Here is a 25,050-nt window from a genome sequence, read left to right as displayed (position 1 = left end):
TTCCCAAACCCTGGATCTCTGATTTCTGGATGAGCAGGAATTGAGTTGAATGTGTAGGATATTATATATCCCAGAGTACCCAGATGTTTCATCTGAGAAAGGCGGAGAAAGGAGGTACTTTAACCAAATCAGGACCTCAGAGTCAATCTCTCATCTATGGGGGAAGAATCACACTATTCCCTTCATCTTATTAGCAAGCCTACAGCTGGCGTCCTGCTATCTGACTGTCGTCGGGAAGCCAGGATATCAAAAATGACATAACTAACCCAAAAACATTAAACATGATGTTTCGTTTCAGGATGATGAAATTAACCAGCAGAGCCAGCTGGCTGAAAAGCTAAAGCAACAGATGTTGGATCAGGACGAGGTAAAGAATGCAATAAATTTTTTTTTTTATGAAGTTCTCTTATTACTCTTTGTTGTTGACATTTGTTCCAGAAATTTAATTTGCACAGAATTTTTTCAAAAATCATTGAATCATGTGGACATTTCTTGGTAGATTTCCTTTGAATGCCTGTTAAAAGCTGAGTTTAGAAAATGAATGTCTGACTTTGTAGACCTCTGAGGTTTTGAGAGTGCATAGCTGGTTGCTACACTTAGTCTTTGAAGAGCAGAGATAAAGGAGTTCTGTGATTGGACAAGGACAATTCTAACTCCTCATACCCAGTGCCTAGCACTCCCATTTCTTGCTGTTTTAGTTCTTCTCAGCTTTGCAAATCAGCCGGCCCAGGTCTTTGATATATACTGTGTTCTTGTGCTACCTTGTAGGAGGTAAAAAACCAAAAAACAAAAGTAGGGATAGAGGGAAGGAGAAGGCAAAGAGGAAAGGGCTCAATTAGTATGTGTTTGATATAGTAAAAAGGAGGCAAATTGGTTTCAGTCTTTCCCTGGATGGTGTTGAGTTCTCCAGTGAATGTCTTTATTACGTTGTGTTTTGCCAAGTATTTAACAAACAGGAACCCAAACAAAGGATAGATAGCCAGTCCGTCAAACATAGATGATTAGTTTCTCTTGCTGAGGACCACCTAAGTATTTTTTCTCTTTTGTGCTTTAGGGTACTTTCTGCTTTGTTGCAAAAGTGCTACGGATTGGATTACATGATACAGTTCCAGCAGGTGGCTTGAGTTCATGTCTGTAGTCCAAGCCTTCCCATAGACCTAATTCTTTCTATAACCATTCCTTTCTCTTCCTCTTTGCTTCCCTTCATCACTTCAGGACAATGATTATGCCACCTGTCCAAACACTTCCCTTGACAGGGAGATCATCTATGACTTTGCAGTCAGACCAACCATATTTAATTGATTTTCCTCTTTCTTTTTTTCATAATTAAAAAAAAATTTTTTAATTTTTAAAAGAATTTTTAACATTTATTCATTTTTGACAGAGAGAGATAGAGCACCAGTAGGGGAGGGGCAGAGAGAGGGAGACACAGAATCTGAAGCAGGCTCAGGGCTTCAGGGCTTGAACCCATGAACTATGAGATCATGACCTGAGCCAAAGTTGGACGCTCAACCAACCGAGCCACCCAGGCTCCTGAATTGAGTTTCCTCTTGCCTGTAGTTGAGTTTTTCATCTGCTCAGTGTCTCCTGCCTTCTTCCTCCCTTTTGATTCCTTTGCATCTCCAACTTGGTACAATTGCCTATGATAAACTTCCTTGTTGTTACATTTAAAACTCAGTATTGTTTTTCTGTACAGCCAAGGCAATATCTGTTCTGATAGGAAAATCAGAAAATACAGTAGGCACGAAGATAATGAAACTATCCCAAGCCTACTCATTCACTTTTAACTAATGTGAATGTTTGGGATATATTCTTCTATACACTCATGATCAGTATTAAGAAAAATTGGCAATTGCTTTATACTGTTTTGGTTGGCTCTGAAATGGACCTGTTACAATGTGAAATAATGGTAACGTTAAAAAGCCAAGTGGTATTATTGTCATCCTCAGAGATGATTCCCTTCATTCTTTGTTCACCATTTGGAATAGCCAACCAGCCACAGAGTGGGGTGATTTTTGATGTGTTATCAGTTCTTTGAGTGAAGCCTACCTAGCTTTAAAGTTAAAGAAAAAAAAAAAAACCTAAAAACACTAGAAAGAAAAAGAAACAGACACTTGAAACCTCATGCTATTTTTTTTTTTTTTTGGCATCTGTATATACAGTAAGGTTTCTAGGCATCCTGAGCATCCTATATCTGTTTTTAAAGTTACTTTATTTTGGAGTGAGCCCAGAACATAAACACTTGAACATTACACTCACCAGTTCTATGCCATCTCATTTCCCCAGCTTTTGGCTTCTACAAGAAGAGATTATGAGAAGATCCAGGAAGAACTGACACGGCTCCAGATTGAAAACGAGGCAGCCAAAGATGAAGTGAAAGAAGTTCTCCAGGCTCTGGAAGAGCTGGCTGTCAATTATGACCAGAAGTCCCAGGAAGTAGAGGACAAGACCAGGGCCAATGAGCAGCTGACAGATGAGCTGGCCCAGAAGACGGTTGGCACATTTGTGTCTAGGGGGGTGGGACTTTTCTGTTCCTGTTCCTGTACTTATGTTGATGTCTGTTGACAGACACTATATAGGAAGGCAGTTGGCAGAATGGTTCTTCAGTGTTAGATACATTCTCTGAAATCCTCCAATAATTGAAATGGTAGTTCATGTAGGTGACGTTTGTCTACACATCCCCAACCTGCATATTGTTTCATATCTAGGGGATTTATAACATTAGCACGGATGCCTTGTGAATAGTCAAGAGCACGCAGACTTTGGAGCCACAAAAATCCTTGTTAAAATTTCGACTTTATAACTATTAGGCCTTAATGAACACAAGTAAACTTCATGAGTATTTGTTCCCTTATCCGTTAATAACATACACGTTTCAGTGCATGAGAATTAGTGACAATTTGTATAAAGCACTTAGCACAGACCTGTGCATATGCTACAATACCAATAGATAAATCTCAAAATGTTATATAAACAAGTGAGAGTAGGTGACCGAAGGAAGGTGTGGGTTTCACTCTTGTTTGTACCCTCCTGATGGAAACTCATTCCTTCCACACAGTTTCTTGTCCTAGCCTAGGACTGATTGTCCTGGTGTGTTTGTCATCCTGTTTTACACCAGTGCTTCAGTCTGCACATTTCCTAAATTTCAGATTCTCCCAGTCAAAGATGCCACAGGTTCTGCACAATGAGCTAGTGGCAGCAGGGACAGGGAGCACTTGGTGACATGGCTGGTGGCAAGATGTTTCCATTTTGTCCTTTTCTACTTGGAAAATGGGTGGTGGGAAACCGAGTGGCTCTAACTGGCTGCCCTTGGCACCTTGGCCCAATGGCCTGCTATCATAGGATTGTGCCTAGCCTGCTTTATGGAAGACTTCCAGTCCTCCCAGGCAAGGGGCAGCAGTTGGTGCAGGAAAGCTCTAACCTGCTGACTGTACAGCTGATGAAAAAGCCTCCTAACTCCATATATTCAACTGCATGAAGGAAGACTTAAATGGCTTTCCAAGATGCGAACTATTGCTTCTGTGGGTTTTAAAAACAAAACGAAGTAAGTGGTGGCAAAACCAAAAAAGAAACAGAAAACAAACCAGAAATCACTTAGGAAAGGAGGAGACTTAGATTTTCTCTGCTTACTCTTTTCTACAGGATTCTTTAATTAGTCCTTCATATTATTTGCTTCTCAAAATGATGGAACATTTTCCATAATAGGGTCCTTATTTTCTGCCAAGCCAAAGTATTACTAGACTGGTATGGGGTACTATTTTCAGTCAGATCATTAAAAAGTGCTCTAGGAAAATAGCTGCATATGGAAGAATTTCATAAGTGTCTTTGCATTGACCTCCACAGCTCTGAAATTTAGGGAAATTATTTTCTTTGCTGGCTGAGTTAATACCAAGACATCAAAATATGACTATTCTACTGATGTTGAGAGTTCATTAAGTTCATTGTAAATATCTACCTTCTGGTAACATACACGAGGGATGGGAAAGAGATGGGTTGTTAATGTTTGGCAATAAAATGGAGCTACTGCTATATGTTGAGATGAGGACTTGACTCATTTTAAAAAGAGATGAGAGTGTTCAATTCAGCTTCACTGTGAAGGTTAGAAAACTTTTCATAAGTTGTTTTCTAAACTGATGAATGTCTCTCTGGGCCTTCCAGACCCTTCTATTACTACGAAGTCAGATGGGGATCTGGAAATGGCCCAGGGGGCAGGTTGGTTTGGAAATGGGGATGGGGTGTTTGCAGGTATGTTTGGACCCTAGAAAATGAGGACCAAAATGGAACATTTGTGGGTAGGAAGATGTGATCACATGCTGTCAACCAAAGGGCTCCCTTTGGGCTTTATTTTTTAATAACTTATTTCACCACCCCAGAGATTGTCACATGATATGTCGATGGAACGTACCAGGCCATGACAAATTCTCCTTTTTTCTCAGAGAATGCAGTGTTCCACTATAGTTCAACTTACGTTGAGATCGCATGAAATGATAAAAGAACTCCATTCTACATTATGTTGTCATTCTTTGTAGTACCGTGGGTATGAATTGATGGGCAGCTCTTTTAATTTGCTGTTAAAATGTGTTTTTCAGACTACATTGACAACCACACAGAGAGAGCTGAGCCAGCTACAAGAGCTTAGCAACCACCAGAAGAAGAGGGCTACTGAGATCCTGAATTTGCTGTTGAAGGATCTGGGGGAGATAGGTGGAATTATCGGCACCAATGATGTGAAGACTGTAAGCCAGCCCTTCCTTTTGCCCCCCCCCCCCGCCCCATCCGTGCTTATAACATGTGATCCTAAGCAAGCGGTGTCTGTGTTTTATTCTCCTAAGTATCTAATGCTCAGTACAGTGCTTTGCACCTGCCACATACTTGTTACTATTTGAACAAATGAACCAAGGGCTGAATTAATGACTAAGAATGACTGGGTTTGGAAAAGAAGAAAAAAATTACCTTTCAAGTAGAAGAGATGTCTTCAAATTTCGGTTGGCCTTATGCAAATTGTGTTATTTCTCAAATTTATATGCCAATGTCACAGAAGTTTGGAATTGGATAGGTTAAACAACACTTCTAATCTCAGAATTGTGTTTCTCTTTTTCTGTGAGAACCCAGCAGAATGAAAATTCCCCAACCAATTGGTATGAATTAGGAAAGCTTTCAGCTGAAAGTAATAGGATTCTAACAGTGGCTTAAAAAATAAATCCACATTTAATTATTCACAATATGAGAAGTCTAGAATTTGCTATTCAGGTTGTGATCTGCATCGCCTGGGAGTTTGTTGGAAACTTGGAGTTTCTACAGACTCTCAAGCCCACTGCAGACCTACTGAAATTAGAATCTGCATTTTAACAAGATTGTCCAGGTCATTCTAACCTTATTAAAATTTCAGAAGCAAATTTTGGTCCAGTGTCAGTGATGTCAAGGATTCAGATCTTTTCTTTGTTTCCTTTCTGCTTTTGTTAGCTTGTTACCTTTTTACATTCTTAGAATTTTGTCTCGTGGTAGCAAGATAGCTGCTTTGGCACCGAGCATCGTATCTTCGCACAACCACATCCAAGGCAGGATGGGTTGAAAAGGCAGCCAGTTTCCATCCAGGATGGAACTATATCCCAGAAGTCCCTGATAGATGTCCCCTTATACCTTACTAGCCAGAATTGGGTTACATGGTCACCCCAAATTGCAAGGGAGGCTGGCAAAGCAAAGGGAAATAGTATTGCTGTAATTGGCTTCAACGAACCATGATAAATCCCCTGGAGTTGTGCACATTGGTGCTACTGACAGCAAGGAGTAAGGGAGGTGGGAAGAATGGGAGTGGTATGAAGTTTCCCATGAGCCAGGAATAGAGGGACAAAAGAGCGTGTGTAATGTTATCAGGCAAGAATGGTTAACAATTGCCGCAGTAAAAGGAGATCGAGATTTTAAAAAATGGCTTTATTAAGGAGGTATAATTGACATAAATTAAGCTGCAAATATTTAAAGTGCATAGTCTGAAAAGTTTTGACATATTATACGCTCATGAAACCATTACCAAGTAAGATAATGAGCATATCCATCACCCCCAAAAGTGTGTGGGACTGTTTGATCTAATCGTTATGCTAAAACCACACTGTTTTGATTACTGTAGCTTTATGATAATAATACAGCACCTTGTACAGAATAGCCATTGATAGCTGTGGTGGATTTTGGCAAGCCAGGGAATAACATTATATTGTTTAACGTCTACTTCACAAGGCCCTAAAATCAAATTCTTTGAGGTTAGCCCTTTAAAAGGCTGAATTCTACCTCGGCCTTTATGGGCACACTCAGGGTTTGAGTTGGGATTGTTAAATACTAGAAAAGGCTCCCCAGATTCCTTCTGTTTATAGACATTTCTGGGAAACATAGAAATCCCTTCTTAGATGACATAACAGATCTAGGCTTAGAGTATATACAACCTTTTGTAAACCTAATCATTCTTTCATAGAACCTCTCTTGTAACTGCATATCTCATGAATCTTTGCAAATGAATCTAATTTTAGCACTGAATTCTCAAATACTACAAGATTAACCCTATTAAGATCCAGTTTGGTGATTTTATATATGGGGATTTAATTTTTAGAAGCATGCTGGCTTTGGTGTTGAGCTATAAACTTCTGAGATTTGAGTGATTAAATGGCCCTTGCAATATGAAGGTGGAATTGATTTATGAGAAGTTGGTGCCTGCTGCTGATAACGATAAGGGAAGATATTTTTATGCTAAGTTCTAAAATAGAGCTAATGAGAAATGCTAATGAAATCAAGTGTCTGGGTGCTTCGGCATTAAAAAAAGAGTCCTTACCTTTGGGACTCTGAAGTATGATTGAGATTATTTTTAAATGCTCAACTGGATGTTTTCCGGATATTTTTGGATTCCAGACATTGGATGCCTTAATTAATTTCATTGATAACTAGTTATTTTCATTGATAACTCTCACTCAGAGAGCATCATATTCTTAATCATTATGAAGTTTGTTTTTTCTTACAGTTATGATTTAATCATTAGGGCAATGAGAGCTAAAGGGGAGGGGTTATGGGACTTTGGGCAATTTCACTTCACTTCTTGAGGCTTCACTTTCCTGATTTGTAAACTAACGAGATGAGCCCACATTATCTTAAAGGTTGTCAGCTCAGAAATGTCATGAGTTATACATATATTTTTTAAATCTATATTTTGGGTATGGAATATTGGTTATGAGTATTCAACTAAAGTAATTCTTTTATCTAAAACAATGATCAGATCAGGGAAAACTTTGTCAGTGATCCTGTTTTCTGTTCCTGAAACCCTATTCAGTTCCCACAGTCCCTTCTTTTTTTTTTTTTTTAATAATTTTTTAAAAATATTTATTTTTGAGAGAGAAAAAGACAGAGTGTGATTGAGGTAAGGGGCAGAGAGAAGAAGGCACAGAATCTGAAGCAGGTTCCAGGCTTGAAGCTGTTAGCACAGAGCCTGATGCAGGGCTTGAACTCACCAACTGAGTGATCATGGCCTGAGCCAAAGTCGGACACTTAACTGACTGAGCCACCCAGGTGCCCCCAACATGGTCCTTCTGGTCGTACCTTGGGATAAGGGGAAAAGATGTCCTCACTTCAAGAATACAACAGGCTCAGACAGCAGGGAAATAGAAGAACCCACATTTATCCAGCTTAATCATGTCTTCAAACGTTTTTAGAGTTCAGGCAATACTTTGTTTAGTCAGCAAAATGAGACCAACAAATGATGTCATGAGCCTAGAGTTGACTTTATCTGGGTTTATTAGTGAGCTTCCTCTTCTTGTCTTGTTTACCAGGCTTTCTTTAAAACAAAGATTTCCAGAAGTCTAACCACACACCAAAAAGAAAGTTGAGGCAGATTAAATGAAAGGGATTGGATTAACTGCCAAATTTTCTTTTGACTTTGGGTCTGGGGAGGTGGAGATGAAGAATTTTAAGCATCAGGGACCCTGCTATGGCTGAGCAGAGAGGAGGATAAATGCTCCAGATCCTGGGCCTGATCAACCCTCATCACCAACAGCGCCACTCCCATCAGCCTCTTCAACACAGCCTTGGGTCTGGAGGGTCCAGGGTTTCGGGGTCCCAGCCCCCAGCCAGAAAGGTGGCCCCCAGGAAGTCTAATGTCTCCAGTCCCCTCCTGTCCTTCAAGCTCTCAGAAGGAACCGCTTCAAGCCTTAGCTGTGTACTGCACTAACAAAGCAAATGGACATTTCTGGGCATTAAAAAAAGAAGAAGAAGAAGCAAAAAAGGACTTCTAGTCCCATTCTGACTCTTAGGTGTTAGAATGTGAACAGTCACCTCACCTACCTTTTACTTGGCCTTGAGATGGCACCTTGCGTAGTCACTCCATGCTCTAGGGACCTGGAGTGGTGGGTATGGAGGTGACTTCTAGTAGGCGGGCAGGCAGCATCTCATGCCCATGTGAAGGCAGTCTTTTCTTCTGGATTAGTCATCTCTGTTGGATCATGCAGTTTAGTGTGTACTGTTGGAGTCATTGTCAAACCCAGGGGAGAGTTATAAATAACACTTCTTGATTCTCTCTCTCTTTTTTTTTTTTTTTTTTTAACGTTTATTTATTTTTGAGACAGAGAGAGACAGAGCATGAACTGGGGAGGGTCAGAGAGAGAGGGAGACACAGAATCTGAAACAGGCTCCAGGCTCTGAGCCATCAGCACAGAGCCCGACGCGGGGCTGGAACTCACGGACCATGAGATCATGACCTGAGCTGAAGTCGGACGCTCAACCGACTGAGCCACCCAGGCGCCCCTCTTGATTCTCCTTTTTGAAATAACAGTGTGCTGGGCTTACTGAAAACTTTACATTTACATGACTGAATATATGAACTCTTAAGTGGTTAAAACAAAACAAAACAAAACAAACAAAGCAAAAACAACAAAAAGGCAACCTGATAGTAAAACCATTTGTTTAGAGTATTGTTTGTTTTTTGTTTTGTTTTGTTTTGCTTTGTTTTCATCAGACTTAAAATCTTTTAGACCTCCTAGGACAACAGTGGGCTCCAGAAGTTATGGTTCTGGTTTGGGGGGAAGAACATCCAGCTTTCATATTGGAGGAAGCCTATTATTGTATATACTCTTTTACTCTTCCCCAGTGCACATATCTGGGCATGGAGTATACAAAGTGTCCTCATCTACAGACAGAGCTGGAGAGGAGGAAGTGTTTGTTCCCTTCCCAAAATGCCATACCTGTTGGTTCAGTGTTTTTCCATGAGGAGCTGGTGTAGGTTGTGAATTCCACATGAAAGAGATAGATGTTCGCTTACCTTTCTGGTAAGCTGGACCACATATAGGACATACCTGGTGAGGCTCAAGAACAAGCTTCTCATGTCTGCTCCACGTTGGACCAATCACAAAGGCACAACAAAACTGCATGGAAAGATTAGGGGTGTTTCTCATCCGTTATCTCCATGCATGCTATTGGGTTTAAAAAGTAATGTGATGAGGAATGGTGTTGGGAGGCAAATCGTTATTGGCAGTCGGAATTATAATTGGCTTAGCAAGAAACTCCATTAAAATAAGATGGTAGATAAGATTCTAGATTTTCGTTCTGTTAACATAGATTCTGCTTTGTGTTGATTGACACTGGAGTCATTTAACAAATACTGTTGTGGAATTCCTAGGGGAAGGTTGACCCCAGGTTACAGGCGTTGAGTGCTGTCTAGTATACTTCCTCTCAGCTACCAATTTTCAGGACTGATACACGAGTCCATATTCTAGCTCTTAAATTTTCACTAAAAAATCATCATATGATGAGTCAATGACAGCAATACTGACAAAAGTAGGCAGTTGTACTGTGGAACATTAAAACCATAGTTGGAATCATTGTCTTTAGAACCAATTGAAGCCTCTATTTGTGGGCTGGGTACTGGACAGCTCTCTTTTTTTCTCCTGAGGTGCTAGGATGCCCTCTGGTGGTTAAACAAAATATGCACACAGTTACTTTGCTTATTTGGTCAGTTGCTCTTCAAGAGCATCTTTGCCTCTCTGCAAATGAGCTTCTATCCCAAGTACCTTGCTTCAGTTTTTGTTTCCAGTTGAGCTCTGAAACCCAGACACCAAATATAATATCGTGCAGGAATGCTGGCTGTCAGAATCTATCTTTCTAAAGGTGGATTCAGACTGTTAAATTCTCAGGTAATTTTAAATAATGCAAACTAAATTCTTGTTTCCTTAGAAGGGGCAGGCACAGAGCGGCGCCTGGGTGGCTCAGTTGGTTAAGTGTCCGACTTCAGCTCAGGTCATCTTCTTGTGGTCCATGAGTTCAAACCCCGCATCGGGCTCTGTGCTGACAGCTCAGAGTCTGGAGTCTGCTTCTGATTCTGTGTCTCCTTGTCTCTCTGCCCTTCCCCTACTCAAGCTCTGTCTCTCTCACTCTCAAAAAATGAATAAATGTTAAAAGGGGGGGGGGTGTAGTCACAGAGATGGAAATATTGATTGGTAGTAAGTGAAAAGTCATGTAGGAAAACCTTCATTTGGTAACAACACATTCTTACTAGATTTTTTTTTTTGTTTAATTGAAGACTATATAGAAAATCCTTTTTTGTTTCAACAATTGCTTATAGAAGCATATTCACGACATTATTCTACTTCTCTGTCTGAATAGCAGACTATAGAGAACATAACTGAAATTTTTATTTGAGTTCTTATAGGGACTCAGAGTCCCCTTTAGGAACACTGGTGCTTGTAGTTATTCTAGAAATGTAAGGTATAAGACATTGAATGGAATACCTCATCAAAGTTAGCTCTTTTTAAGTATTCAATGTCTTTTTCCTCCGATATCATGTCTTTTATCTTACAAATTAAATGTAATCTAATTTTTTTATTAAGGATTCATTGATTAAGGATTATATTTAGTAGAGGTTTTTAAGTCAGTCTTCCCTGAGGTTTCAGAAAACTTGGGGGATACACACACACACACATGCACACACAGTGAACATACAAGTAATTTTTAGTGATCATTTTCAGCTTGTGGTCCTATAATTAGGGATCCTTAATCAGAAATCCAGAGACATCTTGAGGATCCGTGGACAGATTTTAGGGGCCCCATGAAGCTCTGGAAATTGTAGGCAATAGTTGAGCATATTCCTTCCTGTGCTCAGTTGGCAGATGTGAACGGAGTCATTGAGGAGGAATTCACCATGGCCCGCCTGTATATCAGCAAGATGAAGTCGGAGGTCAAATCCCTGGTGAACCGCAGCAAACAGCTCGAGAGCGCCCAGATGGACTCCAATAGGAAGATGAATGCCAGTGAGCGGGAGCTGGCAGCCTGCCAGCTGCTCATCTCCCAGGTAGGTCACCCCTCTTCCCCTTATGTCACTCCCTTGACCTCTTGAAATCTGCTTCCTCTGTGCTCTTACTGGGACAGTACACAATCGGGTACACAATAGGGATAGTCGGTGGACTTTGCTTTATGTAAGACTTGTCCGTGGCCTCCCCAGGCAATGAGAGCCCAGGCTTATTCTTAAGGCTAGATTTTGTTGTGTGAATTACACGAATTCCCTTCAATCCCTTTTTAAAGGATGTGTCTACACATCCCTAACTATGTATGGATACAGAGGTAGGTAGGTAGAAATCTGTAATGAATGGATGAGATTGGATAGAATCTAAATCTCCTATCACCTAAGGCAACATTCCTTCATCTTTTAATCGCTACCACAGGTCCAATTTAATATGTGAAAACAGAAACTGTTGCCACTACTGCTATTATTAATAATAGTGGCAGGTAACATTCTGTTGAGTGTTTACAATGCTCCATACACTGCACTGAGCACTTTACATGCATTATCTCACTTGATCTTTAAAAAAATCCTGGTGGGCAGGTTTTATTATTATTCTTCTTATTTTTCAGATAAGGAAAGTGAGACTCAGAAAGATTAAATATATTCTGCCCAAACTCATATAGCCAGTGCAAGGCAGATCTGGGACTCAAACCAAAGCTTGTGTGAACGCAAAGGCTTGAAGGGATTTTCAAGCCCCGGGGCACGTTTCCTCTGCCCTGGGAGTAAGACTGCTCTTCTTCCCACTGGAATGGCATTTTCATATCAGTGAGGTGGTTTCAGAAGACGGCAGTCTAGTTTCTGGTCTGCCACTGATATCTGAGCTGGGTGTTTGGGGTTTGAGGCTTCTGTTGAGTGGTACAGGGAGAGCTGCTCACTGCCTTACACCAGGCATTAAAACAGCTGAAATCATTTGCAGGAATCTGATACCAGCATGGAGTGTAGCATCAAATAATACTGAGAGGCAGACAAAAGCATACTTCATTCTGGTATGCTTGTAAACACAGTAATATGTAATTATAGAACCAGCTCCAGCCGCCTCGTGTCCCGCCATAGTAATCTAAGAGACGCAAATTAACGCATCAAGTTTCTATTTTATAACTGATGTAATAAGCAAAAATGTATTGAAAAGATTATTTAGTGCTGGTGTGTGATAGTGAAATTTATGTACATTGCTGAGAAAAGTATAATTGGGTCAGTCCTTTTGGAAGGCACCTTGGGAATCAAAAACCATACAAATGTAAGTACTCTGGTCCAGGAATTGCACTTACGGTATTTTCATTGATAATGAAAATGCAAAAATTTTATTTTATGTGTTATCATTTCCTGATTAAAATATGAAAAGCCTGTATGGAAGATGTTAGGTGCAATATTACTTACATTATAATAAAATAAAATACCCAAATACCTATTCATAGGCTGATAACATAAAGTTGCATGGGAGAATGCTATGTAGCTCTTACAAAGAATTTATGAAATTCAGCCATTTGAAAAGTTTAATTATATAAAGGTAAACGAAAATGAAAATGCAGAGTTATATTTATGCTATGCCTTGCAACTTTATACAATATGCATTCATACAGTTAATATCAGGAATAGTTGATAAGTTAAGAGTGGTTTATGGGTGAAATCTTGCTGGATTTGCTTTATTTGACATTTTTATGATTTAAAAAATTTGAGAAATTAATAAACGTTAGGGCATGATATCCAGGTCACCTGTTACACTGATAACATGTGATTTTGGAAGGTCCCACCCCTGACATTTGGAGACGAAGGCAAGAGTGCAAATAGAGGTCCCTCAGTCTGCACCCTGCTGTCTCCTCTTTTCATGTTGACACACCACCTTCCGTGTCTAAGTCCCTTCTGCACTGTCTGTGAACTGGTGAAACTGTGTCACTGTCAACTCTAATCTGTATAAATTGATGACAGAAGCTGCAGTGTCAGCCCTGGGAGTGGGCTTTAGGGCCACTGGAGTAGTGAGTTTCTGCATTTCCAGTACTCAGAGTGTGGTCTAGAAGGAGACATGGGTCCTACATGGCACACCCCCTTAGCCTACAGACTCTTGGCTCAGTGGAATGAGTGTAGCCAGAGGCCAGCCCACATGGGGTGCTCTAAAGTATGGGGCTCAGGATTGAGGGCTCAGTTGCCCAGGTCTTAGAGTGACATTGACTTTGGGCATACCAGATCAGAGTCAAGAATATTTGAATGTTTCAGTGTTACAGGATACCTACGTTAGTGCTTTCTACAGTAGCGACAAATGCAGCTTTCTTTTGGGTGCTGCTTTGTAGTCTCTTACAATTTACACAAAGCCAAATATTCAATCATTATTTCATGGGGTAGATAAGACCTTGGCTCTTTATTTTCTGACACGATCTAAGGAATCTGACAAAATATTTCCAGCTAAAATGCTATTATCTTCTTCGTTGACACTCATCCTTTTCACCAAAAGCTACACTTATAACATGACTGCTCCACCTGAGTCCATTTCCCAGAGGTTATTTCATTAGATTAGAGCTCATTCTCCAGGACTTTCCTTCCTTAATGTGAACACTGTACATCTTAAGGGAGGGGTGTCTACCAATTTCCATCTGCTTAGAAGGGCCAACTGTCTTTATGCAGTCAATGAGCTCCCATTCATTCATTGGTCCCACTAATATTTATTAGGTATCTACTCCATACCCTCATGGAGCTAACAAGTAAAAAGAAATAGATAAGTCATGTAGAAGTTGGGTGCTGTAAGAAAGTGTTGGGACCTGAGTGATAAGGATTCTGGGAGGGTAGGCGGGAGCACTTCCTCAGGAGAGGAAAATGTAAAATGTAAGGTCCCTGACACAGGAATTGGTGTGCTTGAGAGAAAAAAAGAAAAGACACAATGTTTGAGTTCCGAAGACAGAATCCACAGGTGTTGGTTCAAAGAGTGAAGCCCTCTTCCCTACACATTTTCCCAGTCCTTTCTCTCTAGCACACTCTGTTTTCTACAAGGAGACAAACCAGCTTGGATGTTGGCATCTCGCTTAAGTGGATGGTGAGGAGGGGGATGGCCATCAGAAGGGTCTGTGAGGAATGGGGCAGAGAAGCACAAGGAAGAAACAGAGGACTGTGTTAGTCTGTGATCCCAAATCCCAAGGAGAGGGCAAATATGCATCCTTTGGGTGTTGGTACTCCAAAAAGGGACCCAAGAACTCCTCCTCTATTGCATTTTCCCATCAGGCAGTCCCAGGAAAGTCAGGATGGCAGTTATGGTCACTCATGCCTCCTTTATATCTATTTGCTTATTTAAAGCATGAAGCCAAGATCAAATCCCTGACAGATTACATGCAGAACATGGAACAGAAGAGGAGGCAGCTGGAAGAGTCCCAAGACTCACTTAGTGAAGAGCTGGCCAAACTCCGAGCCCAAGGTAAATAATTGACTACTTTGCAGGTGTTGAGCTCTCGACCCACATCAGATACTCTCTAGTTGGCTGAACTCATGATGTTTAGTTTTGCTCAATTACAGCACTTCTAGATCTACTGAAAACAATGGAATAATTGTGGGGTGAGAAGAAAGAAAGAAAGAAAGAAAGAAAGAAAGAAAGAAAGAAAGAAAGAAAGAAAGAAAGAAAGAAAGAAAGAAAAAGAGAAATATCTAGAAGACTACCCCCACACAATATTTGCTCCTCTTCCCTTTTTCCCTCAGTCCACCCTGTTTCCCAAGTCAGAATCCTCTCTCTTTTCTACTTCCTGCCTCCAGTCTGTCACCACGGCCTGTCCATTTGACCTGCCAGATGCTTCTCTGCTTCTGCTCATCTCTGCCTTCATTTTCACCATCCTTAATCCTAATTAAGAGTTGTGGCTACATCCATCTACAGACAGTCCCACCCCATCTTCTCCTGGCCAGCCACCGTGTTGCGGACTATTCTAAAATCACTTTCTATCTTGTGCCAGCCCCATGCCTGTGCCCCTTCCATGGTGTCCCACCGCTCTTAATATAAGGTCTGAACTTCCACCAATGGCTACCTTTACCTTTATCCTATGAACAAGCTCTTCCCTTTGCCAGGCAGCCTTCTGATACTCTTTGCTTAGGGAAGTGCCTGACACCTAGGAAACACTCAAAAGATATGAATACATAGAAGACATTCAAGAGAGGTAACTAGAAATGCAGAAGCCAGAACAGGATTAAGAATGTATGCATTGCAGTGAAATGGACCACACGTACTATGAGCTGCAATGAAAATTGTTAGTCCTTTTAGGAAAGCATTTTGAAAACAAATATTAATAATTGTAACACTTTTCACACCTTTTGATCCTCATATCTCAAATATTCATTGCAGAATTCCTTGTATTAGTGGGGGGAAAGGAAAGGAAAGGAAGCCACCTAAATGTCCAACAGTTAATTGAGCTACGGTATGTTTTTTAACAGAACACGTATTGGGGGTGAAGTATGCGGAGGCTGTACAGCCATGCTTACGATGCATCCTTAAATTAAGTAAAGATCATAATATGCAATCTTATCTTCACTGTGGTTATAGCATGTAGGAATCAATGGATGCTTGTGTTCCAAGGCCTGTGGATTAATATTTAAAACGAAAATGGTTTTGGTAGGGTAATAGGATTGGTGATGATGCTACCCTGTTTTTATTTCCCTTATTGTTAATATAGTCACTTGCTCAGTAAATACACTTTGTTTCAAATGCCAAGGCAAATTTAAAAAGATGAAGAACATCCTCACCCCCGCTATGACCTTGTAATGTTTTCTTCATGTGATAATGGATGAATGTTAGAGACAGAGCGTTCCCCCCTAAGACTTCACACAGAAAAGAACTGTTCTTTCCTGTAAATGGCTTCTGCAGTGGGGCCACTGAGTAGAAATAAAACAAGGGTGAGAAGATCTGAAATAAAGTGGAGCAGACTAGATAGAAAGCATAATGACTTGAAAGTCACTGTTTTATTTTGCTCCCGCCCGCCATCCCACCTCAGCCTGCCATGGTATGCTCAGGGAGTGCTCCTAAAAGCAAGAATAGGCTGGGCTGGCTCCCCCTGGAGGTGTGCCATGCAGCAGCCCTGCCCCAAATATGGGGCTTTCCTGTTTAATCTGGAGAGTATTATTTTATATTTCTATTTTCTCTCTTCTTAGCCTTAGATTATGTTTACCTGCTCTAGATTCTTAGAGAATAAACAGCTTACCCATGGGAGGTAAATTAGCTCTTTCTGGAACTCTAATAGTGTCATGAATCCAAATGCCACTAACATTCACATGGTGCTTTGTGATCTACATAGCAGGTTAATGTGTACTGCCTCGGGGCTTGCTCACCGAGGCTAGGTGGGGACCAGGCCAGGTGGGGACTGGTTGTCCGAGGTGTGAGGTCATAACCGGCCAGGTTGGTTCTGACCTAGAGTGGCCCACTCCAAGTTAGCACCTGTCCCCGACAGTTGCCCCTCCTGCTGGAGCCCTCCTCAGCCAGAAGTCCTCCTCCTAGTCTTGGATGCATACCATGGGGTGTAGTCGGTGATGTAAGCTCACGTTTCACTCCATGGCCATTCTTCCTTTTTTTTTAATCTTTTTTCTTTTAAGTTTTTTTTTTTTTTTTTAACTTTTGGATGTGAGTCCTACCAGTTAAATCTTAAATCATCATTTAAAATTCCAAACAGAAAAAATGCACGAAGTCAGCTTCCAGGATAAGGAAAAGGAACACCTGACCCGACTGCAGGACGCCGAGGAAATGAAGGTGTGTATGCCACCCCTCCCATGGAGCCCAGCACGCATTCGGACCACACTTTCTTGTTCTAGGGAACTCTGTCTCCTTCAGAGATGTGTGCGGCAGTGCGGGAGGGGGAGGGGAGTGGGGGTGCCGATGCCGGGCAGTCGGAGCCGTTCTCACGGCGTGGCCTGCGTAGGACTGAGATGGAGGTGGAGTGTCCAGAAACCCCACGAAGTCCGTAGTAATAGCCACGTTGCTTTGGTACATGTTCCTTCCCCTTCTTCTCCTGGTGCAGAAGGGAAGAGCAGAACCCCCCTCCCCCCTCCAGCCCCCAGTCCCTACATGGGCCACACTGTTGACGTTAACTTCTGAAGAAGTGTTTGCCCTTTCTTTGAATGAAAGAAAACATTTCTCCTCTTGACATTTTTATTTTCTCTTTTTTTTTGAATATTGATTTTATTTTCAGGAGAGTGCAAGTAGGGGATGGGCAGGGAGAGAGGGGTGGGGGGCAGAGGATCCAAAGCGGGCTCTGTGCTGACAGCGGCGAGTCCATAGTGGGGCTTGAACTCACAAACTGCCAAGATCATGACCTGAGCCAAAGTCAGATGCTCAACCCGCTGAGACATCCAAATGCCCCCTCTCCTTGACTTTTTAAAAGAAGCACTCCAAATTTGAGTTTCCATCTTATACATAGAGATCTTTATGTTTGGTCACATGTAAAGTAGTGAAGGAAAATGTAGGATAAATGACTGGGAAATAAGATTTTTAGTGAGATATGAGAAAATGTTGAGTTTTACTTCATTTTAGGCAGACTACTAGTCCATTTGGATGTGAGTCCATAGCCAAAACAGTGCCCGTGGTATGATCCTGCCCCAGGCTCACCTTGATGGGCCCCTCTCCTGGTTTCATATGGCTTTGGTGAAGAGCTCTCCTTTGAACATCACCACAAATCTGTGCAGTGGGCAGGACTGGGCAATTATCTAAATTTTACAGATGAGGCAGTGTAGCTCACACAGGTTACATGGCTTGTCTGAGGTCACCTGAGTAGTCAGAGGTCCATGCCCTCTGACTGACCTGGCTAGAGAAGCCATGTAGCCTGGTGAGCTGTAGAAGGTCACGGAAAAAGCTTTTTATTTAATTGATGGACTGATTTGCTCCCAGGGCCCACTCTGTTTTATAATAGATCTTTGGGTTTGGTTGTGCCAGTACGACAAGGCGGGTTCGGGGGGCCTCAGTTTTGGGACCTGACAGCTGAGGGATGTAGGGTAGGAGGCAGAAGCAATCCAGGGCTTGTCATAGTGTGGGCTGTGAGCCAACGAGTGGATGACACATCTCTGCTGGCCTGGCTTGCAGAAGGCGCTGGAGCAGCAGATGGAGAGTCACCGGGAAGCTCACCAGAAGCAGCTGTCCAGACTTCGAGATGAGATCGAGGAGAAGCAGAAAATCATCGATGAGATGCGGGAGTGAGTCAGCCCAGGGGCTCTTGGGATGTGGGGGCAGGCATGGAGTCTTCGGCCAGCCTGGAAGGATGTGGCTTTGAGCTGAGGTCTGCTCGCCTCGCCCTGTGGGCCTTGGGCTCTGCCCTGGGCCGCAGTGGGCTACACACGCGGCTTCCTACGTCTATTTTCCCATCTGGAGCTGAGCCTCGGGGGGCTCTGCTGGGGCAGGTGGCAGGCGGGTGCAGCCGTCCTTCCTCGTCCCCGAGGAGCTGGGGTCATGTTGGTGACTCAGCTGCCCTCATAGGTGGAAACACCGTCTGTATGAAAAAACATATTTAAAAAAACCCTCAGTTGGTCCTGACTCCGGAGTTCTGATAGGTTAATAAATCCTCCAGAAAAGATGGTCAGCTCCTGCTGCCTCCTCACCCGAACTCATAAATGCACCCTGCACAACCCTGAGCCACCTGGTCACATGTGCACACTTTGTAGGGACCTGTGTCTGTGCTCGTGGACCTGTGGTATTTGCCAGAATGGCTTCATTGCAGCTTGTCTCTGGGGACACCCCCTTCAGGGCCATTTTCCTGTCCTGTCACGGCCATTGAAGAACCCCTGCTCCATAATGATCTCTCCCCTCTTCCTCTCTTACCTTCCTGCCTCATTGTCAAAACAAGTCACCAAGCTGGGAAGTACTTTCAGGATCCTCTCCTTGAGGGTTCTTGACATTTTTGCACAGTGAGCCCCTTGGCAATCTTTGAACCCCTTGGCAGAATAATATTTTTATTTATTTGTTTGTTTGTTTGTTTATTTATTTATTTATTTATTTAATGTTTATTTTGAGAGAGAGAGAGAGAGCAAGCACACAAATGAGGCAGAGACAGAGAGAGAGGGAGAGAGAGAAAATCCCAAGCAGGCTCCATACTCAGTGTAGAGCCCGACACGGGGCTTGATCTCACAACCTCGAAATCATGACCTGAGCCATAATCAAGAGTTGGATGTCTGACCGACTGAACCAACCAGGTACCCCTAGAATAACATTGTTAAATGCCACAAATAAAAGATGCAGGAAAACAAAGAAAACCAGTTACACTGAAATACATTTCCATTCGCTAACACCTCCCCTGCCCCCTGCCCCCTGCTCATTGCCCCCAAGATATAGACTAAAGGCTCCTTCCACTCCCGTTTTCTGTAGATGAAGAGCCAGATTTCTATATGGGAGTCAAGGTTAAATGAGTTACTTAGGGTCACACTGCTAAGTAGGAATCAAACTGAAGTTAGAGTTTAATTCTCCAGGCTACTGATCCAAATCGCTCTTCAGAGTCTGCAAGCTGCTCGCACAGCATATTTGCATTTTAAAAGAGGAGAATGGTAACGAAGCAAAGTGTAAGTGTTGTGATCCTGGGCTCTGTGCACACTGTCTACCTAAGGCAAGCATTTCGTGTCGTCTTTCCTCTCCTCGTTTTGAACCATCCCCATGCTATTATTCAGGTTGTTCTTTCCCCTTCAAGCATGTCCTGTGTTCTTTATTCTGATTAATCACCCTTGACATGTTTAACTGGAAGGGGAAAGGAGGGAGGGAAGGAAGGAGGGAAGAGGGAGGGTTGGTAAATGAGTTAGTCAGTAGGTGTAGAAGTTTTGTTGGCCTGTGCCTTTCAAGCAGACTCTGAATTTTTCCTTCAGATAGTGTAGGGTCTGTTCCTTTACAGATGCACAGGCATGGCCATACAAAAGATTTTGTAAATACTGCATGCAAATGTTGACAAAGTGCCCCCAACCAGATGGCGAGTTTCCCTTTTGCAGCAGCCCCTGGGCTTTCTTTGTATTTTTCTCTCTGTGTACCCACTCCTTGAAGACTTCACACAACTGTCCCTGTGTCAGCCAGGAATTTGGACTTAGAAAATGTTCTCAGATCATCGGACTAGAGAGGCAGGGAAGGTTGAAATGGCCAAATAAGGTTTCCCGAGTGTGGGTGCATGCCATCTGTAGGGCAGACAAAGCAGAATTCTTCTGACTGTGCTGTCTTTCTCTGTTTTTAAAATACCGGCCCTTTTCCTATCTCATTATTCTCCCCCCAAAGCTCTTGCACAAGCCAACTATAAATATATTCTCAAAGCCTTATGTTTCATGCCTCTGAGATGTTCCCAGAAATTAGTTTCCACTTCGGCAGGGAGGAAGCTGTGAGGTTGTTCTCTGATCCCTCAAAATCCTCTAGAATTGCCGCCTTTATTGCACAGAACTAATGGGGTTGGAACAGAACCATGTCTTCGGCTGGGTGACTCGGAATTTCAGACTAATGTGGACTGTATTGCTTTTTCCTCTCAATTTCAGTTTGAATCAGAAGCTGCAGCTAGAGCAGGAGAAGCTCAGTTCTGATTATAACAAGCTGAAAGTGGAAGACCAAGAGAGGGAAATGAAGCTGGAGAAGCTCTTGTGAGTGTGCTTCAAATGTTTCCCCGGCTTTCTCTCCTCCCCGCGGGGTCTCCGCAAGCCTGCGTCTGTGATTCAGATTCCTAAATATTACGGTTAGGTTGGGCCAAGGCTGTTTGTGTGCTTTGGTTTGTTTTGTTGATTTATCCGTAGGTGCAAATGGAAATCTCTGATGCCCTTTTGGTGGTTCATAACTCCTTTTTTTGTTTGGTTTTGTTTTTTGTTTTAGATTGCTCAATGATAAAAGGGAACAAGCCAGAGAGGACCTCAAGGGGCTGGAGGAGACAGTGGTATGTCAACATGTTTCCCAACTCACTGTTGTCTCAGAGACCTGATGAGTTTGTGATTTGTTGCGTTTGTTTATTCTAAAATATCACCTGTGCCCACCTTTCTCACATACCGTCTTAGACAAAACGTTTAGGCAACTTTCATATATTTAGACATTCCATTTAGATAGAACATTGTGTGGAAAAGTGAGAATTGTAGAATTTATTCCCCAGCTCTTGACACAATGATTAACCATGAGTCTGTCAGTCCGTCTGTCTGTCCATCAGTCCATCCATCCATGCTTAGTGCTGTGACCATGCAGACCCTGAGTGAGAATTAAACTGACTTGCAAATCAATGACTGCAAGTTTACAGGTTTTGCACACTATAGCTTTTTTCCATTCAACATTCAAGAGCACCTACTGAGGGCTGGCATTCTTCTAGGTGCTTGGGTTGCATCAATAAATGACAAAGATAAGATCCTGGCACTTGTGAAGCTTACCTTCGGCTGATGGGGAAGACAGATAGTGAATAATAAGGGAGGAAATCATGACCTCCATTAAATGGTTCTGGAAAGTGCACAGGGTGGTTGCTGGCAGAGGTCCCAAGAGAAGGTGACTTTTGAGTAGGAACTTGAAGCAGGTGAAAGGGCAAGACTGGAAGGGCCTTCCAGGCATAGGCAATAGCCCATGCCACAGCCCTGAGGTGAGCCCATGCCTGGTGTTTTGGAGTGACAGCAGGGAGGTCAGTGAAGCAAGGAGGAGCTAGGAGGTGGGCACAGAGAGGTCAAGGCAAGAGCAGGTGTAAGCTGGGAAGGGACTTGAGACTTGCAGGGTTTGGGGTAGAAGAGTGACAGATCAGAAGGGCTTATTATTTCAAATCCTGGTTGTTTTTCTTCATCCTGCATCTGAATTCATGACGTTTGTCTCCACTGGTTGACTTCCATTTCAGCTGCTCTGAGGGCCCTCGAGAGGCCTTCAAAGTGCCACACACAGCCTGTGTTTGAAGACAGACCATCCCAACCTAGGCTCTCAGTTTGGTGAAAACATGTCCGGTCATTTAGATACAATTGTTTAGATAAAGTCATACGTTTTGATTCCACTCATGTGCCATGTGAATTTATGTGGTATTGTGCCTATCTCCAAGAATCTAGTGACCCTAGGCTGTAGGGCTGGGCCTGGTTCTGCACTCTGGCTTCTGAGTTGATGTTGGTTGCCCCTTAAAGCCAGGTGGAGGGACAGAGGGTGCAGTCCACTCAGGACAGAAGTAAGATGACTGTATGCAAAGGATCTTGGGCCTTTCCAGCATGGTGGAGAAGATGGTAGAAGGGGCTGCTGGCTGTAGGGGAGACCGAAATGAAGCTGTGAAATTGCCTTATCTATGTCTCTTTTATTGCAGAAGTGATACGCACAGCTATAGATGATTGTAAAAATTCAGGAAAATATTGAACTGTAAAATGGTACCGTATTCCCACTAGCCAGATCTAAGTGACGTTTCAGTACCTTTTTCCTTTCCACCCGTGAACTGCCCCCCGCCCCACTCGCTCACCTGCCATACCAGCCCTTCATGCCCTCCCACAGGTGCTCTCTCACGGTGACACTCACACTCGTGCAAAGTCACTTGTCCTCTCGTGCACTCTGGCGCATGCTCACACCCCACAGTCTGCAGTCCCTTCCTCACACTCGCGGGCATTCACTTCCATGTTCTCATGTCTGTGCACTTCCTCGCGTGCTGGCCCCTCCCACCCTCACACTCACCCATGTGGCTCTTCTCTCTTGCTCTCACTCAGCACTCACATCACACACATCACGCACATTCACATTTTAAACCCCAAATTGGAACCTCATGGCATCTTTTCACTTAACCTGCCCTCAGAACCTTCCCTAAACTGTAACTGTTCTTCAGGAACAGGCTCGCTGCCCTTGATTGACCTTCCTAGAATTCTCCTTAGCTCAAGGCCTCTGCTGGCTTGAGTATTTGGGCAAGCTGGGGGGTAGAACCTGCTGTCCAGGGGTAGGAGTGTGAGGCCCATTCCAGCAGATGACGTTGGAAGATGTCGAGGCAGCCATGGGGCTTCGGGGCTGGTCCTCTCTTGCTGTGTTGATGGGCCTTGTGTTTTCGCCTCTCTGGTCTTACCCTCACTGTCCCCCGTGACAGGAAGCTAAGCCTGTAACTTTTACACAGAGGGCAGCAGCCTGTAACATGGACGATTTGAAAGAAGGGAGTCAGGTAGAGTAAGGAAATGATAATCTGCTGGTGGAAAATTCATTGCTGCAGGAAAGCCAAATGATAGCTGCCTAAGCTTAAATGTGCAACTTGTAAACTATTTAAAAAAATTTTTTTTTCATGCTTATTTATTTTTGAGAGAGAGATAGACGGAGTCGAGCAGGGGAGGGGTAGAGAGATGGAGACGCAGAATCCGAAGTGGGCTCCAGGCTCCAAGCTGTCAGCACAGAGCCTGACATGGGGCTTGAACCCACAAACCATGAGATCATGACCTGACCTGAAGTCAGTTGCTTAACCGACTGAGCCACCCAGGTGCCCCATCTTGTAGAATATTTTAAAGGTTTGTACCTGCCCCTCCTGAACTGCTGAATTCACTAAGAGCAAACAAAAATGAGATACAGTTGCCAAACTCAGGACTCCATAATATTTGGTATTTAAGCCCCAAGAAATGTCTGGCCCTTTGACAAGGCCCCCGTGTCTTCTCTTCCCATTTCCCTTTGGTGTGATGGCTTTTTTTTTATGGAAAATATTTGCTGTGATTACAGTTCAGCCAGGAATAAAATCCCTGAAGCAGCAGAGATAGCATACAGAACAGGGGCTGGGGGTCTGAGCTCTGTGGGCAGGGGCCTGAAACAGTGTGTCTGCATAAACGTGGGATCTGAGCTGTGCCCCTGTGCCTGCGCTGGAAGGTGGCTAAGCCTTGGACAGGTCCGATGGGCATTGCATCCAGAATAACAGGCCTGCTTGGCTTCCTGCAGAAAGGAATTTGCCACATCTGAGGAAGGAATTGACTTCAGCTGCTGCTTATTTCAACACAGAATTGCAGACTTGGACCCAGCAAAAAGACCTTAAATTAACACAGAACTGTTATTCCAAGAAACTTAGTGTTTTTGTGTCTTTATGGCCTGTTTCTTTTAAAAAAAATTTTATAATGTTTATTTATTTTTGAGAGGTGGGGAGGGGCAGAGAGAGGGAGACACAGAATCCAAAGCAGGCTCCAGGCTCCGAGCTGTCAGCACAGAGCCTGACACGGGGCTTGAACTCATGAACCACGAGATCATGACCTGAGCCGAAGTCGGACGCTCAACCGACTGAGTCACCAGGCACCCCCCGCCACCTTTTAAAAAAATTTTTTTTCTTTAGTATGGCCTGTTTCTTTTTTTCTGTGAGCATGTGTGAGCTGCATCCCTTGACATTCTGTGTTAAGTCAACTTCGACAAATTAAGAAGTATAAATGTAAGTTTATCTCTCTCCTCCCTTATAGGAAAACTTTTTGCAAGGAACTAATCATATCTCCTGTAGTAAATATATGGAGAATTAAATGAAAGTAAATAGCGTGTTATTCTGATCTTGTTAACAAAGATCACCAGGTTTGACTCAGACCCTTGTCTTAGCAGTCTAGTTCCTAAGGGCTCATTTGTAGAAAATCATTCAAAATGAAGAAAAAAAATACCCCCAAGAAGTTAATTACAACGTAACAATATTATAACAACAGAGGGAAACAGTAACAAAAGTATACAATAAAAGCCTACTGAAGAAATGGATGTCAAATATGATGCATCAGTAAGTTAATACTAGCTAGTGTTTACTGACCATTACGATGTGCCAGAAACTGTTGTAAAAGTTTTATAAGGATTATCACATTTAATCCTGACAACTGTGAGGCAACTAGTATATTTATCCTCATTGTACAAATAAGAAAACTGAGGCACA

At 42.8% G+C, this 25,050-nt stretch overlaps 1 protein-coding gene across 1 annotated transcript in view; it reads left to right on the top strand.

Moving 5' to 3' along the window:
• KIF5C (kinesin family member 5C) overlaps positions 1–25,050 on the top strand; it is a 162,754-nt gene that overhangs the window by 105,539 nt on the left and 32,165 nt on the right. Inside the window, exons 13-21 of the mRNA XM_058715342.1 lie at positions 299–367; positions 2,287–2,493; positions 4,590–4,736; positions 11,126–11,314; positions 14,585–14,702; positions 16,933–17,009; positions 18,336–18,445; positions 20,747–20,848; positions 21,075–21,135. Of these exons, the coding sequence (XP_058571325.1) occupies positions 299–367; positions 2,287–2,493; positions 4,590–4,736; positions 11,126–11,314; positions 14,585–14,702; positions 16,933–17,009; positions 18,336–18,445; positions 20,747–20,848; positions 21,075–21,135 (1,080 nt within the window). The remainder of the gene's footprint in view (positions 1–298; positions 368–2,286; positions 2,494–4,589; positions 4,737–11,125; positions 11,315–14,584; positions 14,703–16,932; positions 17,010–18,335; positions 18,446–20,746; positions 20,849–21,074; positions 21,136–25,050) is intronic.

Source organism: Neofelis nebulosa, chromosome 2 (genome assembly GCF_028018385.1).
Source record: "Neofelis nebulosa isolate mNeoNeb1 chromosome 2, mNeoNeb1.pri, whole genome shotgun sequence".
In the NCBI taxonomy this organism is placed as follows: domain Eukaryota; kingdom Metazoa; phylum Chordata; class Mammalia; order Carnivora; family Felidae; genus Neofelis; species Neofelis nebulosa.
Note: the sequence above shows the minus strand (reverse complement) of the source record. Positions and strands in the feature narration are given on the sequence as shown.